The sequence below is a fragment of the Triturus cristatus genome, chromosome 10 (genome assembly GCF_964204655.1).
Source record: "Triturus cristatus chromosome 10, aTriCri1.1, whole genome shotgun sequence".
Taxonomy (NCBI): Eukaryota; Metazoa; Chordata; class Amphibia; order Caudata; family Salamandridae; genus Triturus; species Triturus cristatus.
In genome coordinates, this window is record NC_140593.1 from 1,021,865,784 (window position 1) to 1,021,886,056 (window position 20,273).

The 20,273-nt window shown below is 43.4% G+C and overlaps 1 protein-coding gene across 1 annotated transcript in view; it reads right to left on the reverse strand.

The window, feature by feature from the left end:
• Window positions 1–20,273, reverse strand: part of DAGLB (diacylglycerol lipase beta) — a 211,297-nt gene that overhangs the window by 80,551 nt on the left and 110,473 nt on the right. Inside the window, exon 8 of the mRNA XM_085629027.1 lies at window positions 17,046–17,129. Coding sequence (XP_085485153.1) covers window positions 17,046–17,129 — 84 coding nt within the window. The remainder of the gene's footprint in view (window positions 1–17,045; window positions 17,130–20,273) is intronic.

The window sequence follows — 20,273 nt, forward strand, 5'->3', positions numbered from 1 at the left end:
AAATCTTACTCATCCAACATTTCTATCAAAGACAACCTAGAGTACAGCGTCCAATAATAATTGATAGTGCCTCTTTTTATCCAATATGGACAAAAAATTATATTTGAGAATCCAAACCTAACCAATGGTCCAAACTAATGTATATAAATGCCAATATCGTCATTTTACAGTATCTTTCCCTGTGGCCGCCACCTGTATATCAGGCAATTCTTTGGTTTAAAAATATGTATATCCTTCTAAAACAAAGTAATTACTTCATAGAGGTGATCTCGGAATAACTATTACCACCATGCCCACTTGTGCAGTTAAGATGCAACTTTCCCTTTCCTTTACATTCAAAAACTCCATCAAATACACAGTGACATGTCAATAAACTCTTGCAATATGATCTGTATGTGTATCCGGGAGAAACTCCCCCCATAAGTCAAATGTTATGATATCATGGTCTAAAATGTTCCAAACATACTCTTTGTACGATATCACATCGAACTAGTCTCCTCATGCCATATTATCTTATGATACTCATATGCGTACATAAAAACATAACTATACCGTAACCTGAACGTAATATATCAGCAGAGGCACAAAAAATATAATACTACCTAATTATAAAGTTTTCTCCACGATCAAAGTAAGCATAGTGCTTAAAATATCTGAGGTATAAGTTGAGAACTGTCCCAATATGTGTATCAATATAAGCATAATGCTTTAAATATCTTAAATGTAAGTTAAAACCTTTGCACTATGCATATCATTCAAACGTTACCGTTATGAGCAATATAACATCCAAAATTACCGCTAGTCATATCCCATGCCAGTAATAGCAGCTCCGATACAAATATGATAAACCCTTCTCCATGTCATAGTGATGAAGCTTTTAATTTCATGTTATACCCGTAATATCTTGTTCACTCCTAGGAGAGTACTTCCTTCAAGAATGATGGCGTGCCACATCTATGCCAACTTGTAATGTCGATTTATACTAGCTACTGAGTCATAGACATTAAGGGCGGATTATCTAAATGTTATGTCCTCTACCAGTGCCATCTTACTACAGTCTGCCAGGTTAAGCTGCTTATGGAAAACATCAGGTACATCAACTTAAATATAGATGCGAAGTCATAAACATCATAAAAGCATCACCGTACACGTCAACCTCATGCATCAGTGCTATCATTGCTTGAATATAACTATCGAAATTTAGCGTCCCACCTTAGCCCCATCTACAATATGGGTGAGAAAACGTAAGAGAGTGTAGAATAAAAGGAAAGAAAAACGAGAGAGGTTCATAAAATCAACCCCAAATTAAAGTCGCACACAATTGTATATTTGTCAGTAATTCCAAAACAGTATTCCGCAATTTCGAACTCAGTGTTCTCAAAGTCACTTGTTAGTCAATACAGCACAGACATTACGAACTATCTTGTCCAAGAATAGGAACACAATCAGACTTGTTAGAACATAATGAAACAAAATAGCCCAAGATTTTTTCACTAAATGTAATATAATATAGTTACATGACACTATCCTTCCATTGAAAAGTAAGAAACAAATATTTGACCAATTGCCCGTATTGCTCATCTGTTGACCATACGCAGTGCTAACACATCACCAGCACTATTCCAAGTCAGCTCTATATGCAGTGTAATGTGGATACATAACATGGCCCTCCAAATTGAAAAGTAAAAACCAATTATCTGTCCTATCGCCCATATTACACATCTGTTAACCACATGTGGTGCTAATTCAGTACTGAAAGTCGTTCTTAAAAAGTCACACAGATATAATGCGTGACTCCAGTGCCAAACTGATCTGCCATAAGCCAAAGTTAAATAAACGTACAAGTTATGCGGTATAGCTTAAATACACAATGGATTTTTGGAGCCCAAATAAAAGTAATGGAGAAAAGGAGAAGAAGGGGAAGATGTGTGAGTTTATATAAGGAAGATATGCCACTAGCCCCGTCATGCTAATTGAGTACCCAGGAAATATTGAAGTTCATGATCTATATTCAAACCTTTTTCCACCGCATGCAATATCATTATCCATCAGGTTTCGCATTATCTAAGCCTCAGTTACTAATTTTCACTCCTTACATCATTTTGCACAGATTAAATCCTGTGAAGCCTAAAGCTCGGATTTATATCTTGAGCCTCACAATCTTTTGCATATGTCGCTATAGGTTATCTTTCATCTAGTTGCTTCGCACTCTGAAATGTTGCGATTTGTTATCTTTCAATGGTCTGATAGTACTCCCTACATATATCTTGCCACATTTACAAATTAGAACGAAAACAGCAAATTCTGTTGTACAATCAAAGTGTGCGAACAGTAACTTTTCATGAATTGTTATATTCAAAATCTGTAACTCCAGCCACAGACAATCTGCACATTATGCAATTTCCACATTTGGACGAGTTCTTAGTCATTTTACATAGCCATGTTGCACTCGCCTGCTGTGTTTTGGAGTAACTACGACTAACTAGATTGCATAGTGTCCTGCCATTGCTACAGGAAATGCTGAGATGATCTGTCAAAAACGGTTGTAGGGTTCGGTCCAAGGTAATTAAGGGCCAGTGTCCTTTAAGTACCTTATATGAACATGTGTCATAACCTGTAACTAATCTCACCAGTGTCTTTATTTTCGAAAAATCTCTACTCTATATTTGTAATATTGCATTTCAAATTCTGTATCCTCACTACAATTCCGCCTCCTTCTAATCATCTCTCTAAAAGGTATTGAATTAATTTGGCATCTTGGATGTGACCTACTGGCATGAAGTAGAGTTGCAGGACGTTATCTTTCTATACATCCTGCTGTTAATCTTGTCAGCACAAATATAGAGGTCAACATCCAGAAACACAACCTTCTATTAGCTGTATTCCATTGTAAAGGACATGTTGAATGTATTGTCATTCATGAACTTAAAAAACTCTTTAAGTTCCACTTGACTGCCAGTCCAAATCATTAGACAATCATCAACGTATCGTCCAAAGTGATAAATACAATTGTTCCATCTAGATCCCAATGGGACCCAGATATGCACCGCCTCAAACCAACCCATAAAAAGGTTGGCATAGGATGGTGCAAATATGGATCCCATCACAGTCCCTCATAACTGTCTGTACAACTCCCCATTGAATAGAAAGAAATTATTCTTAAGTATTATCTGACTGAGTTATCAGCATCTCTGAATGTTCTATGAGCTCTATTGGCCATATTGATGTAGTATATTTGTGTACAGTGAGACCACATCCATGGTAACAAGTGTCATGCTGGGGTCCCAGGTCATATCCTTAAGTATATTCAGTAGATGTTTTGTGTCTCGTATGTGTGATGGAAGATTAGTCACTAAGGGGTGTAGAAAAATACCACAAATTCCGATAGGCTCGCTGTCAGGCCTCTAACACCTGAAATAATTGGTCTACCTGGAGGGGGGAGCAGAATCTTCTGTATTTTAGGCAAAACGTACAATCAGTAAAAATACTCATAATTTAGTCACCCTAGTCCTTGCCATTGTTTCAGATTCACGTTAATTAGTCTCGTAATGTCAAATATGGAGTTATAACTCAATTTCTGGTAACATAATGCATTATTTATTTGCCCATAGTTCCCATTATCACCTACAGACTAATTGAATACAACCATATTCCCTCCTTTGTCTGCCTCTGATAATCACATTTTGATCATACTGTAACTGTTTCAATGTCTCTTGTTCACCATGTGTAAGGTTACTATTTTAATGCCCATATTTCTTATGTGACAGAGCATTACCCTTTTGTCAATTTTATTCAGTACCGCTTTATTGAACAAATCAACATTATTTCCACTGGTCTGAATTAATGGCCTTCCAGCCTTGTAGAGAAGAAGGTACCCATCCTCCCACTGACTGGGAGAGGATGGTTAATCTCTTTTATGGCTACAGTTCCAAAAGAGAAAGAGGAGATATTGGCAGGTTGTGCAGGACTCGTGCATATGCACGGTGGCAGTCAGCAGGACTGTTTCATGGTGCCCTCACACATCCCAAAGGGATTTCATGCTTCAGCATAGGGCTATTGATCCTGGTTGGGCCGGCGCTGCAATGCCCAACAGGTCCCCTGAAGGGTCACTTTGGCGGAGATCTTTTATTGGTATGCCGTATGATGAATGCAAGGTACAGTGTAGGTGGGTGGTATCATGTGTGATGTGGGTTAAAACTGATCAGGGAGACCACCAACTACTTTTAATAACTGGACCGCCCTGCCAGATTAAAACCTTTATAGGTAAATGCTACCAATTGGGTCATAAAGTACCCTGGTAGTCTGATGTGAGTTCCCTCTTTAGGGTTAAATTCTAGTCAGTCAACATGTTTCGCACCCCTAGTGGTCAGGAGGATCTGTGGGGCTTCATCAGGACAGGAATAGTGAGTATATCTTCCTAACCCACAAATGTGCCATTTGAGTGGTACCTACTTTTTGATGTTGGCTTTCCAACCTGTCAGGAGAGAAAAAGGAGACCGAATTATCATGTCCCTGGCATAAGAGCGTCTTATTGATCAGGATGTCATTTATTGTGGACCAAAATGTTTGTCTGGTGCTGGAGTGGCGCCCAGACACGTAAAAGTTCTCAGCCTAAAGAATCTGAGGCTGGTACTCCCATACAACAAAATTGCCGCAGATCACAATAATACATGGCATGCAGTATGAGAAAAGGAAATTTCATTGTTTAAGTGGCACAAGCTTTCATAAATGCGATGCCACTGTGCAAATAGTGTAGATTGCCAGTGTAGCTGTCAACTGTCATCACACAAGAGATACCACCCCACCTAGACTCTACCTTGCATTCATCAAACAGCATACCAATAAAAGATCTCTGCCAAAGTGACCCTTCGGGGGACCCGTTGGGCATTGCAGTGCCGGCGCAACAAGGAGCAATAGTTCTATGATGAAGCGTGACATTCCTTTGGGATGTGTGAGGACAACGACTGCCACCGTGCATTTGCCAGAGTCCTGCACAACCTGTTGATATCTCCTCTTTCTCTTTAGGAACAGTAGCCCTAAATTTTGTTTGTGACATAAACCAAGGAGCACCAAGAACCTCTCATCCAGCTCCTGGTCTCCCACCTCCTCTCTCTAGGAAATCCTTTGATACACATAACATCTTTTATGGCCAAACAGCTGTGGCTTCCATGGTGGTATTGGAGAGAAGGAAGAGAAGGAGAATTGAAGATGTTTTGTGGAGCACTTTCTTCTGCAGCTGGACTGGTGCTTGAGGGAATCGAGCTTTTGCTTGGTAGCTGATAAACATTAGCCTAGTTTATACTGATAGGACCTTGAAAAAGGCCTTGTTTTGCGAAAATCATCTCTTGATGTTGCTTGGAGACCTAAAAGACCTACCTGTAGCTAGACCCTCCTTGAACCTTTCTAAAGCAGCACCAGCTCTTTAGCCAAAAAGTCTCTCCCCATCAAAAGGAAAGTCCAATAAAGTATTTTGGACAACCCCGGAAAAGCATTAGGAACAGAGTCAAGCATGTCTCCTTAGGGAGCTTGTAGACCTCATTGCCCGAGCGATGGAGTCAATAGTGTTTAGCCCTGCTTTTATTATGTGATGGGCTGCATTCTGTCGGTCACAAATTATGATCGTAAAATGTGGTCTGGTAGATTGGAACCACCTCAGCTGTCATAATCTATAAGGTGTATGTGTGCAGCTGCCCAGAAGGCATGCTGCATTCAGGGATCTTAGCCACAGACTCCCTGAGGAAAATACATTTTTGCATACACCCTCTCATTTTGTGGACTCTCTATCTAGGGCGTCAGAGAAAAAGGCACCCAAGTTTAGCCTAGTGGTGGAGGAGTCCTGATTTACTACCCTCTGGAGAGAGGTGAAGGGGAAGAAAGGCTGACTCATTAGAAGGTAGCCTATATCTCCTTGTTACAGATCTGCTAATCGCTGGGAGTAGTGGTATGTCATGACCAGGGTTTCCTCAATGCCTATCAATGCTTGACTACAGGGGAGCAGGGGTTAATTAAATTGAGTTGATGTTTGTAGAACATTAGGTAAAATGTTAGGGCAATACCCTACTGAGGGTAGAAGTTCTAACGTTTGTCACTTTTTTTCAGAACTAAATAAAAAGAGGCTAATTTTGGAGGGGCTGCACCTGGATCTTTGTCTTTCTAAGGAGACAAGCCAAGTTCACTGGGTTCCTAATGGGCTGAATCTGCAGAACCATTAGTAGGGAATTACATTAAGGGGTTTTCCACCTGTGTCCTCCCTGTTTTGCCTCAAAGAGTAGTTGCATATTACTTGTGACCCTCACTTTTTTCACTGGGGGGAAAAGGCGAGTCAAGTGATGGTTTTAGCACTTAAGTCATCAACGATGTTGGTGCAGAGGTTGAACTCTATGTTGGTTCTTGCATCCGTGCTAGCGCCAAAATAGTAGCTGTGAGAAAAAGAGGCACCTGAATGACACCTGCTGGAGGACACTGAACCAATGAAACAATCAGCATCAGAAGTGAGCCAAATTGAGCCACTGTATGGATCTGTGGGGCCAGGTGGCATGCCCATATGGCAGCTGCCTTTTGAAATATTTCTAACATCACTTAGAGCAGGGATGCTAAATCCATTCCCGTTGACGAAACTCTGTGTAACCTAATGTCGGTAGAAAGAAAATTAGAGACAGTGAGGGTATCAACGCAGGATCAAAGTCGCTGAAGCCGACGGAGGGGACAACTCCACTAACTGTTGCTTCGGTGTAGAAGCCCTAGGATTGCTTCATTTGGATCTCCTGGAAGAAAAAGAGTGCTGCTTATATTTGGGGTGACCCATTTTTCCCCTCGAAGAATGTGATGAGGAAGAGGGGCGGGAAGGAAGCCTTTACCCTGTCCTGATTGTAGAACAAATCTAATGCTGCAATGACTTCAGTTGCTGTCCTTTGCCCTAACCATAAAATGTTTGGTCCTTGTTCTTTTATTGCCTTCGGATTAATCTTCAGGCAAAGATCACACCTTGATGAGTGGTGTCTCGAGCAAATCTTTTTGTGGATCTGTAATAAACATTTGTTCATCACAGTTTCGGCTGGGCTTGAATCCTGACTTTTTAAAGATAACAATATAAGCTGCACAGCAGCAAATTTCTTTCCTCAAACAAGGTGAAGACACACATACTAGACCCGTGCCAAAAGGTGTGGAAAAAAGAGAACTGACTTTAGGCACCAAGGTGATCGCTTTATGGCTCCAGTGACGTGACCATGACCCCACTTCTGAGTTGATATGGAGCCAGAGACACCTACGCGCACCAGAGACCTCTGGCAAATGTTTCCAGGTCCAGTCTGCACATGGAACATTACAAGGCAATGAATCTGTAATTAGAAGTATCCATCAGAAGTAGATTTGTGGAAACACAGTTTCTGATGCCAGAGCAGGAGATTTGAGAACAGCATTCAACTTGGACAGTGGGTATGCAGCCTTTGCTGGAGGAACCCTGGTCTGATTTCTAGTAGGGCTTGTACTCTCTGAGCAGAAAGCCCAAGAAAGCAAATATGTAGCTTACTAATTTTAAAACGTTGAATGAGGATTTGACCAGCGCATTGAAATGGGGAAGCCAAGGTCAGACCAGAGTACAAGAGTAGTCACGCATTCCTCACCATGTCGTTTGGGTCAGAAACCGGACTCTGTGGACCAAGGAAAAATTTGTTGGGAGTGGTTCTAATTGACAGAGATCAAGATTTCGGTCTCCCCTGCATTCGATTTTCTGTGATTTTGGCTTATCCAACCTTCACTAAAAGCAAGCATGGTAGGAGCACTGAGCTTTCCGTGCCTGGAAGCTGCCTGAGCATGGGGATGGCAGACGTAATTGGTGTAGTTGTACGCACATGAGGCAGTAATACTGAATCAGGGGAAGAAGGGACTTAGATTGTGATTGCATGGTAGTGTCTTGTGGGGTTTGAATGATAGGTGAAGCAGCTCTGGAAACCACCATTATCTTGGCCACTCTAGAGCTATGAGGATCGTGGTTGAGGGGGTCCGTCCAAACTTCATGATGACTAATGGTATTAGTGATATTGGTGGAAAAGAATACATGAATCTGTTCTACCAAGTCATTGAAAGAGTGTTGTCCATCAATTGTGGGTTCCACATTCTGGATCTGTAGTTTGGACATTGCACGCAGTGGCAAATAAGTCTATTTATGGAAAACCCCAATTCCAAAAGATAGGAGGTAAGACGTTGTCGTTGAGCTCTCACTCGTGATGTTTGTAGAAGAATCTGCTCAATAGTTGTGCTTGATGGTTTTGTAGACCTGGAAGGTGCCCTGCTTCAAGAATTGGATTCCTTGCCACCAACCAGTGCCAAATTACCTGGGCTTCTAACAACTGAGTTGATTATCTTGTTCCTCTATGTTTATTTAAATAATACATTGTGATGGTTCCCATATGTACTAGAACTCTGTATGTGTGTAGTGTGGGCAGGAAAGCGCTGAGAGTGAGGTGGACTGCACTGAACTTGAGTAAGTTGATGTGATATAGTTATTGTTGCGGAGACCTCTGACCCTGAATTGTGAGATCGTCTAGATGTACTTCCCACCCAGTAAGAGCAGTATCAGTCACAACAGTCTGAGTATGGAGATCATGGTGGAATGCAACTCCTCTGAATTGATTCTGCCCCACTGCTGAACGCACTGTTATGCCTGTTGATTCAATGAGATTTTGTCTTCCCAGTCGACTTGAAGTTCCAACCATTGGTTTTCCAATCAGTGCTGTAGTGGTCTCATGTAGAGATGAACACTGGGTAGTTAGAAAATGCAAGGGGCCATGGATCATAGGTGAGAGGAGACTTACCTCTGTCAGCCTTGTGACGTATAATAACTTGTGACATTTCAGAGAAATGGTACACATTCTGGCCTCCGAAGGAAACACTTCTCCTCTGACAGTGTTGAGAGATGCTTTTGAATCAGAGACATGGTTGATTTCTCTAGGTTTACACATTGACCTAGAGGGTCTAATAATGCAACAGTGAAGTTGAAGTCCTTATGTACCAGATATGAAGTGTGTACCTTTATTAACCAATTGTCTAAGCATATAGTAATAGATACCGTTTTTTTCTTTTGCAATGGAGGAACCAGTTCTATTGCTTGATTTTGGAATACAGTAGTTATTTGCCCCAAAAGATGAAGCAGCTGGTGTTGTGCTGCTCATTTCGGGGGATTTACGGTTGGTGGAGACTTGAACTGAATGATGTATCCTCTATCGACAATTGTAAGACCCATTTGTCAACAGTAATTCTAGTCAACTGTTTCAGGTGTTTTGTTACAATCCCTCCCACTGACGTAGCGAACAGAGTAGATGGTGTGTTCTGTTATTGTTGTGGCAGCGTGATTTTCCTGGAGTCGAGCTTATGTAATCATGTAACATGGTCAGGGATTTTTTCAGTCCCTCAAAGGAATAGGATTACTTGCTGCGCTGCTCCTAATGCCAAAGCCATTTGTCTGCCGCAATTGGAGAGCAGAGGATAGGTCAAGGGGTTCGGCAACCCTAGAATAGTTTAAACAGGAAACCTACATATAAAAATTTTAAAAGCGGTGTCAATATCATCTAAAACCCGATCCCATAAGAGGGAGAGTTTGGGGCAGTGCCATAGAAGATGGAGGAGTGAAATGGTGTGTCTACATCCACACCAGCAATCTTTAGAGTGCCCCAGATTCCATCTATTTAAACATGCTGGTGTTAAATACCAATAGGAGAAAATCTTATAGGCCGTCTCCGTGTTAGCCATATTGTGCACTGTATGATGTGCTCTGTAAAAAATGTCTTCCCATTCCTTTTTAGATAGAGGCTATCCTAACTCCCCACCCACCGTATTTCTCCTTTGGACTTTGTCATGGGACCCTCTCTAGAAAGAAGAGCATATAGTTCAGTAATAAGATGTTTATCATCAACCTTAAGAAGCAGCCATTTCTCGAAGATGGTCACAGGTCGGGATGGCCATTGTTTATATCCCAATTATGTCACCCAGTGCGTAGCTGTAAATAGGGGATATAGTCTGCTGGGAGTAGAGAATAGTTCAACTTTAGTTGGTAGAAAGGAACAATCCCATTGTGATGAAAAAGGGAGCATACGCGTTTACATCCCTCATCGTTCCAGTGCTTAAACGCCTCTGCGTCTTGGTCAGGGGGAAGGTGGGGTTATTTTGAATCAGTGTCATTGAGGAGGGAAACGCCGTCAAACCAGATTGAAGAGCTATGCTGTCCCACACTTTGAGCGTTGAATTTGTCACTGGCAAGGAGTACAAACCCCAAGCTCGATGTTTGCGTGGGACCCAAACTTCCCTCCAGATGTGGGAGCCAGCAACAACTAGGTCCATAAAGGACCAGTGTTTCTCAGAAACATGACGATTCTATTCCACTAAATGGTAAAGCTGTGTAGCTTGGTAATAGCGAGCAATTGAGGGGAGTCCCAAACCCCCGTCCTGTTTCTGATGACATAAAATCTTTTGGTTATCTTGCAGTTTCTTGCCGTCCCAAATAAATCTAAGAATGGCTATTTGTAGTGAGCGGATTCTATTGGACGTGGGGGATAGAGTGAGTGTTTGAAAGATAAAAACCATTTGTGGGGGAAGTCATTTTGACAGCTGCTATACAACCAGTGCATGAGAGGTGGAGACTGCTCCAAGAAGACAAGGTATTGTTCCTCTGGGAGAGATGGACAACGTAATTTAAGGCCAGGGTTTTGGGAAGAATCTTTGCTACTTGGATAGTGGAAGTGGTGGCTTCCTCAGCCCAGACAAAGGGAATTTAGAATGCAGGACAGCTTTGCGTGGGGAAGTGACTGAAAGATTCAAAATCTGGGATTTTTGTAGATTAACCTTGAAGCTAGAGGCCTCTCCAAAGAATCACATTTCTTCAAGTAACGCAGGCAACTAGGTCATCGGGTCGGATAATGATAGAATGACATCAGCATAAAGGCTAGTAAGATGTCGGTCACCACCAAAAGTGATTCCCAAAATATGCGGACTGTCCATTAGTCGTTGCGTCATGGGCTTCATATAGAGAGCCAAAAGGAGGAGGAAGAGGGGGCATCCTTGATGTGCTCCACATAATATAGAGAATGTGGAGGAGGACACACCATTGACCTGGACAGAAGCACAGGGACGCTGTAATTGCAGCTGACCCATCTGAAAAATGTGTCGCCATAGCCAAAATATCTTAGAGTCACGAAGAGATAGGGCCATTACACGCAGTCAAATGCTTTTTCAGCGCCAACAGAAAGACAGAAGGCTTCTTTCTGTGACATATAGTTTATCTATAAGGTGCATGAGGCAATTTGTTGTCTCCGCATTGCTGTGTTGAAATGGATCCAGTTTGATCCAGGTCTACCAAACACGGCATAAAAAGATTCAAGAAGTGTGCTAGGATAAAAATCTTGGTGTTAAGAAGAGAGATAGTTGAACACAGTGGACCCCACCACTGCTGGGTCCGAGGGAGAGGATTTGCCTATAGGCCAGGGGCCATCGCTCATGTTCTCCCTATCAATGTAACTTCCACCACAGAAACGAATGGGTCCAGCAAACATAGGGACCCGTTTGTTTCTGTGGTGGAAGAAGAGAGATGGGTCTGTAAGATCCGCAATGTGGGAGATCCTTGCTCAGTTTGGGAATAACCAAGATAGATGCTTACAACAGAGCCAGCATCAACTAATGAATTGTACAGCAGTGTCGGGAGGGGTGCAAGCTCATGGAAGAAGGTGTTTTTTACGGGAGTGATAGACGAAATTACTTCATCTAAGCATATGGGTTGATCAAGTGCAGCTGCATCCACTGTTGGAAGTGTAGTCAAGACCAAGTCGCGAAGATATTGTGAGGGATCTCCCTTAGGACCATTCAGAGGAGGAGTAAAGGAACCTAAAAAGGCTTTGGAAGGCGATCTCGGTGCCGGAATGAACCTCTGTAGAGCAGTCGGTACGGATCATCTTCACTGAGCTAGAAAGAACTTTGCTTCAAAGGCGGTGAGCTAGCATACGCCCACAGCGATTGCTACAGAGGTAGTATTTATGCTTCAGGCGTAAGAGGGCATAGTCTGTACTATTGAGGTCTAGGCGCTTAAGAAGCCTGGTCTTTCTAGCTCTCTTCTAATTCAAATTCTAGGGGCGCCTCTGCGTTTATGTATAGCCTCAAGTTCTGCAACCGACTTCGGCAGGAGCTGACATTTGTCCCAACGTTTGTGGTTTTCTGCCGCAGAGAAGGCTATAAGTTCTCCCCTCATCACTAGTTTCAGGGCCTCCCATAACGACGGCAAAGAAACCTCCTTGGTGTCATTGATTTGAAGATCGTCCGTCAGGGTTTTCAGCAAAGATCTGACCATAGTAAAGGATTGCAATAGAGAATCTCTTAAGTCACCAGCGAAACAATGAGGCCTGGGTGACATCAAGTCGGAGGGTCAAGGAGAGAGGGACATGATCCGAAAGCTACCAGGCGCAATGACTGCTTCTGGAACATGGGCTACCAAAGATGAGGTTGTTAGGAAGTGATTGATATTAGCATATGTTTTATCCGAGCAAACTAAAATGTGTAATACCTAGAGGAGGGGTGGAGTTGATGCCAAACATCATACAGCCCACAATCCGCTAACCATCATATCCTTGAGGTGGGAAAGGCACCTATCTGGCCGGAGCGATCCAGGTAGGGGTCCCTCACTAGGTTCAGTCTCCCTCTATAAGAATAACAGCATCAGGAGTGTTAAGGGCAGATGTTGGGGAATTAAGGTTCTTGGCGTTTGTTTGGGGCACAGATGTTGGCTTAGGTAAAGCCAATTTAATTCGGACTGCGAGCAGACGTCCTTTAACCTCCAACAGTAGATAATACCTCACCTCGAAAATTCAGAGAGAAAAGAATAGCTTTGCCATTCTTCTTGGAGGGGCCCGAGGACCAGAGCTGACGCATGAACCAACATGAATGCATTCTGGGGTTACCCTTAGCTAGCAAGTGAGTCTCCTGAAGGAGACAAATATCACAGCCAGATTGGTCTAAGAGCGAGAGCAAAGCAGCCCACTTGAAAGTATTGTTTAGGTCCCGGACATTAAAGCTAAGAACCTGGAGATCTTGGAATAGACTGCTAAAAGAGAAGAAGGTGTGTGGTTGTCCAGGCCCCTTAAAGTGGCAGCAAGTCTAAAAGGCAGCTTTTTTACAGGCTCACCAACATATTGGGGGTTACTATTCATCTGAACCTGAGAGATGGCTCCAGAATAGGGACACACCAGCGGTCCAAAAGTTCACGTTAGAAGTTGAAGAGAGTCGTTGACCCCTAAAGGGTGGAGCTAGGTGAGAGAAGAGAGCTCCGTGTCAACCCCTGGGACCCGGAGTCGTCGGTCCCAGATCGTGGGGGTATTAGTAGCCTCTTGGGTTCAGCTACAGATGGGCCGCCAATAGGTAGCCGGGCCCCTGGTGTTTTGCGGGGGCAGGCAAACCGTCAAGAGAAGAGAGAAGCCAGGTAGAAGCACTATGAGAGGAGTTGTGGTCAGCCCAATGTGGGAGGATATGCAGTAGACAAACGGTGTGCATCTGCGCACAGCGTCCAAACGTTGTTCAGTGTCCCCAAAAAGCTCAGCCACTAGTAGAGCAGGCAGTGCTGGTAAAGGCTACTGGTAAACAGGACAAGGCAGCAAGGGAATCATACAATTCAAAGGCCCCCGTTGTAGTTTCCTCCGGTCTAATATGAAGTGTAGGCTGTCCCAGTCCTAGTGAACCATGGCAAGCGAAAGAATTAAGGGGTGGTATTCACTCGACCCCTCACGGAAAGCTGGAATGCATCACACCTGCCTCCTTGGGGAAAGCTTACACATGTGGGCCTGCCAGAGAGAACTGTAGTCAACGCTGGGCCGATGGTAGGTCCCACAGGAGGAGAAGGAGTACACTGGGAAGGCCATATGAAAGGAGGGCAGCTAGCAGAGAAGTTGGGCCTCCGTTGAAGTGGAGAGCTCAATGATGCATCGCCTCCACTCAAATCAAGGCACAGCCCCCTCCACTTAGGGACACAGGAAGGCGCCGGCAGGCTGCTTCCAGCCCGTAGGTGCACTGGGGCCCAATGTGGTTCCCCAATTGTAACAGCAAGGGGGAAGGGAGGGGGCACACTCAGCATCCAACATTCCCGCAGTATGTAGAAAGTGCCCCCGGTGCTGTTCTCATTTACTGGTGGTGGTGTGTGTTACGAAGGCCCGAAGGGCAGCTTCAACCCGCCCCAGCTCTTGGTGGAGGCTGAGCCCGCCAGAGACACAGTCCAGGGAGCCCTGGGGAGGAGCTATTCATCACATTTTTGGTTGACGCAGGGTAGTCCCAGCGCAAATTATATCAATCTGCTGGCAGGGGTGAAGGATGGGCCGTGATTCAACACCTCCCGTCAGTGGCTGCCATCTCACCACACAGACCCCCAGGCCATAGCTCCAGGCACAGAACTGAGGTTGTGAGGGGGTCAACGGGGTTAGCAGGTACCAGGGCTGAGGCAGGTGCCCCCCAGCAATTGAAGGAACCCGCTGGAGCAGACAGGAAGGGAGCTATGTCGAGCTAGAGAAACGGCAGGGACGGAGAAACCGATGAAAAGATCTCACGTGTCCGCCATCTTGGGCATGCCCTGTGACCAGAATTTTAAAGCCAAAAACCGGGACATTTCACAAGACTACAAGGACTACAATTTTACTTTAAACAAGTGCACAGAATGATAGCGCTCATTAGCAAAGAACTGCAGAAGAGGCACTAAAACTAAATGAAATGTGATTTTTAAAGCTAATATCATGCCTGTTAATTAAACTGCTTTCTTATAACAGCTGCTTACTATCCCTGCTTCCAAAAACTTAAAAAGGCACCTCCAGCTGCGTTAAGTTGACACTCTCTAAAAAGCAGGACATTAACTAAGTTTTCCAAAATCTGCCGGGACAGCTGGTGAAAATCGGGACTGTCCTGGCAAATCCGGGACGCCTGGTCACCCTATACCAGTCAGGAGTACACAGATGACTAGGTCTAGTAGACTCTGACAGCTGTGGAATGGCTGGAACTGTAGTGTCTTGTGGCAGAGGTGGTTCTGGAGTTACCGGTGTTGGAGGAGTGAGGACTTGATGTGGCATGGGAGGTTATGTAAGAGGTGGTAAAAGTAGTGGCTACAAAGCTTCTTGCAGTGGATCTTTTGCTGGGACAATGGGTCTTGGTCTCATCGGAAATACAGGCTATGCCATAGGGATGGCTGTATCAAAGCGAGTAGAAGACACATTATTAACTGAAACCATAGAGTGCCTCCATATCGATCTTCTCGACGTTGACCTAATGATCCACTCCGGAGACACAGACATTCTCGGTACCGATATGTGATGTCTTGACATCAAAGATGCCACAGTGGAGTGTGTTGGTGTCGAAAGACGGTGTCATAGAGGTATCACCATTGAGTGTGCTGTGGAAGGTTGAAGATGGGCAAGTGTCATGGCTTGTTCCATTTCTGGCATCTTAACCGTTGAAGGAACTGGCATCATAGGAGGCGGTACCGTAGAAGTAGTGATCGGCAACTGAGCTCTAAGTGTCAATGTTGTAGGAGATTTAGACCCTCTTGATGACCAAGACTTTAATGCTGATGGCATGAATGTTCGATTGGTGCTCCTGAGAAGGCCGGGAGGTGCCTCAAGTGATGGTGGTCAGGTTTTCTGAGTTTTCTCTACCTGGATCAACCACTATGGGAGCCTTTTTTTACAAGAGGAACCTGGTGCAGTCACAGGAGCGCCCTCTCATTTCATATACTTCTTCCTTTCTCCCTCTGTCCAGAGTACTTCCAATTTTCATCTCATCCCTTCTCTAGCTTTAAGAGTCCTTTTTCTCACTTTCTGACAAAATGGAAAGTCAGTCAGTGAGAAAGGCAGGTAAGCAGGCGTATTTATTACCGGGTCCCTACAAACAGGCGTGACTATTCTAGGTTTGTGACTATCAGTGGGAATCCTACGAAGGTGAACCTATGATGTCAAATGTTCCTGTTAGTTTGTGCTGCTCTTGGGATGTGATGGTGAACGGAATCATATGGTGGTCATTCAAGGCAAGTGGGAAAGGTGTCTGGGTATCTATTTTCTCTCCACCAATGAAGACCGCAGTGAGTGTGTACTCTGCATAGTCTGAATGTCCAGAGACTAGCTGGATTAGCAGCGATGTTTTCAGTTCACAGATTAGGTCTTTGGATCAAACAGATTGAGGCATCTAAAAAGAATTGCCCAGTGAGTCACTGAATGCTGTTGAAAAGGCAGTGTTGTGTTGATGTGACCCTTGGACAGGGAGAAAGAATGGCAAGGTAAGAAACTAACGGATGACAAACGATTCACACTTGGTGGAGAGAAGGTGGTGAGAAACAATAGTTCCCCGGTTTCATTGCATATTACGGCTGCTCCTCTTGCTCTTATGATATGATGGTACAGTCCCTCAGAATCATCTTGTGTCCATGTGGTATTATTGCATGCAATAGTGGAGCAGTGTCATCTACACGCCAGATTTCTGTAATTAAGAAACAGTCTAGTTCTATTAACACATTTTGTTTAGTCTACTGAGAGGGACCTGGCATAAACTGTGTTATAACTGGTGTACAAACCCATCTCACATTATGGATGCATTCTCTTGATTTGTAAATTTCTTGCAAAGGGATGTAAACTGACGCAATAATTACATTTATTATTTTAATGCACAAACGTTACATTTTTGCATGGTACTGCTTTGCGCAACATGACTTTAGATCTGTCAGAGCTGGCACTAGACAACATAGCCATTTAATTTTTTTATCAAGTATTTTTGTTCTTTTCTCTATGATTATTTAATTGAACAAGCAAATTCCTCATATGAGAAAATACATAATTTTAATAGAATCATCTTGGGCATCAGATGCAATCCTAACACATTGATCTACTTGTTACTAATTCTAGATAAAAAACTAAAAAATAATCTGTTTAAAAAAGTTAAAAAAATAAAAATGAAACCAACATCATGCAGTTCCACAGGTGGCAAATAAAAGCAATGTACCCAGATAAATTCTAAGCTTACTTTAAAATCATTAAATATTATACCTCCAGTGATAAGGTTCCTCGCACAGCTACTAGGATGGCTTCTGTCTTGTGATCCAAAGCAACAAAAAAAGGAATTTCATAAATCTGAAAAAAAAAAAGATTACAGTTCCAAGTGAATAAAACCACAAATCAGCAGAGCATATTTATAAACAAAGGCACTAAGTACAGTTTACAATGACAAAATGCAATGCAGACTATATAAAATCCAGCACCTTACAATGTATTTACTCATATTTAATGCAGAGAAGATACTAGAACATAGTTTCCCTACAACCAGGCTCACATGCACCTGCACAGACCTCTATGAAATACCAACCTATTTATTTAAAGGGAGGTGGCAACTGAATGGCCCAGAATCAAGAGGCCTTTGGCGGCCAATAAAGAACTTTACAAAACGCCACTGGCTTAAAATATATCACTTGTGACTAAAAAGTAAATGTTTTACTTGAAAACCTATACAAAAAGGCCCCTTTGGGAACATATATGTAAACTTTTGCTTGTACTAGGGTGCAGTGTGAAAACATCTACTGACATTCCCGCAAAGACTGAGTCATTTGTTCAAGAATTATAACAACAAAATAACATATAGTACAATGTCCACTTAACAACAGTAGTACTTTTAATTAAATATAGTAAGTAACAAAAGTCAATGCATATAGACAATTGGGTGTGTTATAACATTTGCCGTGGAGTGCTCAAGTGCCACACACGTGAAAAAACCAAAGAGGAGTAATAACTTATTTTGGCTGTATTAACAATGGTCACTCTGAGACCATGGCTAAATCATATATCATGTTTCTGAGCTGTTTCTAGATAGTAAACAGCTCAACCATGATTTGATGGCACTGTTTTGACCCTACTTAAACGATTTACTGCTGTCATCATCATGACCAGGTCAAAGACAGTCAGTGGCAGGGCGTGGCCGAGCCGGCGACCAAGATGGCCACACTTTGAAATCACAGAGAGGTGTCAAAGGAGGTTTATTTTAAATATTCGCAATAAACCTGAGACCACTAATTCTGAGGCTTTTTGAGCATTTATGCTGCTTAGTTTTGATAATTCAAAAAGACATTCATAAATCAATTGGACAGGTCTTTAAAAAGGAAACACCACATTAGTAAGTCACACAATTGCAACACATTTGTATGTACGATTTAGAACCATTTCTTTTGAGACAATATATACAACACATACATAATACCAAACATGATTTGTGACAAAAATATATACAACAAACCAATGATCACAAGACAAACATCGATAAATTATGTGTGCCAGCCTGAAATTAAACCAGTCCTGCATTTGCACTGAAAACACAAGGCGGACAATTGCTCATTCAAAGACACATGTCCACTGTCCTGCCTGTGGGAGGGTGGGGATGCATATCGTACTTGAGGGTGTTGACAACCTAGAACAAGGGGGAAATAATTTCTATTCAGTTCCCTTGTGGCACACCCTGTTCTACCGTCCCCCACACTCAACAGCCAACGCGTTTCGAATCCCCAACAATTCCGGGATTCTCTTCAGGACTCGGACTTGGTTTGGTTTGGGCTCTAAAAAAACGAAAAGAAAAAATGTTGCTATATCTCTGACAACCCCTTGTATGACCAGAACTTAATGGCCAGCACATGTATGATAGGTACCTCAATTGTGCTGTAGACAGATGTCAATTATCTGTTCTTCAATTCATAGTGTTAATCGAGGCTACCAAAAGATAGACATCAGGGCATTAAATGTACGATGTACTACATGAGAAACACATCGTATTTCAAAGGATCAAGGAACGGGGTTCCTATCTTAAATTTTCTGGGTGTGTGGAAACTCTTGATAATGATTAAAAAACGGTCCAGGATCTAGGGATGGTAAGTGAAATTATTATCAGTACGGACTCTGCCTGCATTCTGTGTGCGCATTAGAGTTTAACAGTGAAAAGCTGACTCGCGCAACAATGTTACCTTGAGACTCGTGAAACGTAGTTAGAGCTCCTGGGCGCATCACCGTGAATTTCTTCTGCAATAATCTTGACTGTTTCCTGTGTGAATGGAAAACTACATGAAAAGAGGCTCCTGGATTTTGTGAAACCCCAACTATCCCAGCAGCAGATTGTGACTTGCCTTTCATTTCAGCCATGCAAAGGCAGTTGGAAAATCATCTGGCTCCTCTCATTCAAACCGGCAGCACTTGGCAACTGCCACTGATAATTCCTTAAACAACCTGGAAGCGGAACTCGGAGGTCAAAGGCCCCGGGGATTGTGGGCCATGTAGTCCATGTTCAAAACGGGTGACATTTCAGAGTTTAGTAATTTCCGATAACTCATTATGGCCGTGCAAGGCCGTGTTAAATTTCATATTGAGAAATGCCTCTCTTCGTGCCAATACTGTCTCAGGGTCTTTAAGCTAAACAGGACTCCGCGCCGCCAGCGCTCGCCCTCGGGGTCTACTAGTATCTCGGACTATGCAATGTCGGATCAACCCGAGGATAGTACGGCAGCCATCATGGCTGAGCTGCGTGCCGACTTCAAGTCAATAGAGTCAAGGTTTCACACACTGAACACAGCGTTTCTACTCTATGTCTGAGCGTCTGGATCACCATGGCGTGAGACTGCATGGTGCTGAGCAAAGAATCTCGGACATTGAAGATGGTAAGGAAGACAGTGCGAGGAATCCTCGAGTGAGTGGAACGCCTCCTCAAGATAGTCGCGGCTAAGAACGAAGATCTGTAGCCACGATCCCGCCGGAATAATAGTCACATAGCTGAAATTCCTGAATCCACTTATACTGGACGGATGAACACTTTCGTGGAACAGCTGCTTTTGGAGCTCTTCGATAGGGAATCTTTCTCAGCAGCGTTTATAGTTAAAAGAGCCCACCAGACACTCGGGCCTCATCCGGTTCCAGGAGCCCTACCCCGGCAAATCATTGCTATGCTCCTGAACTTCAGAGACCGAGATGCTGCACTGCGCCTGGCCCATGAGAAGGGGGCCCTACATCATCAAGAATCTACACTATCATTATACCCGGACTACACTCTGCTGGTCCAGGAGGTCCGCTGCAAATTCCTGGATGTCAAACGGTCTCTACAAAACCGGAGACTCAAGTCCTGGATGTTCTAGCCTGCACGACTCTGGGTAGAATCGGATGGACGTCACTACATTTTCAATACTCCAGCGGATGCTGAGAAATTCTGCAAGCTGTGCTCCCTCGGCAGGTCCTCAGCAGGTACGGCTG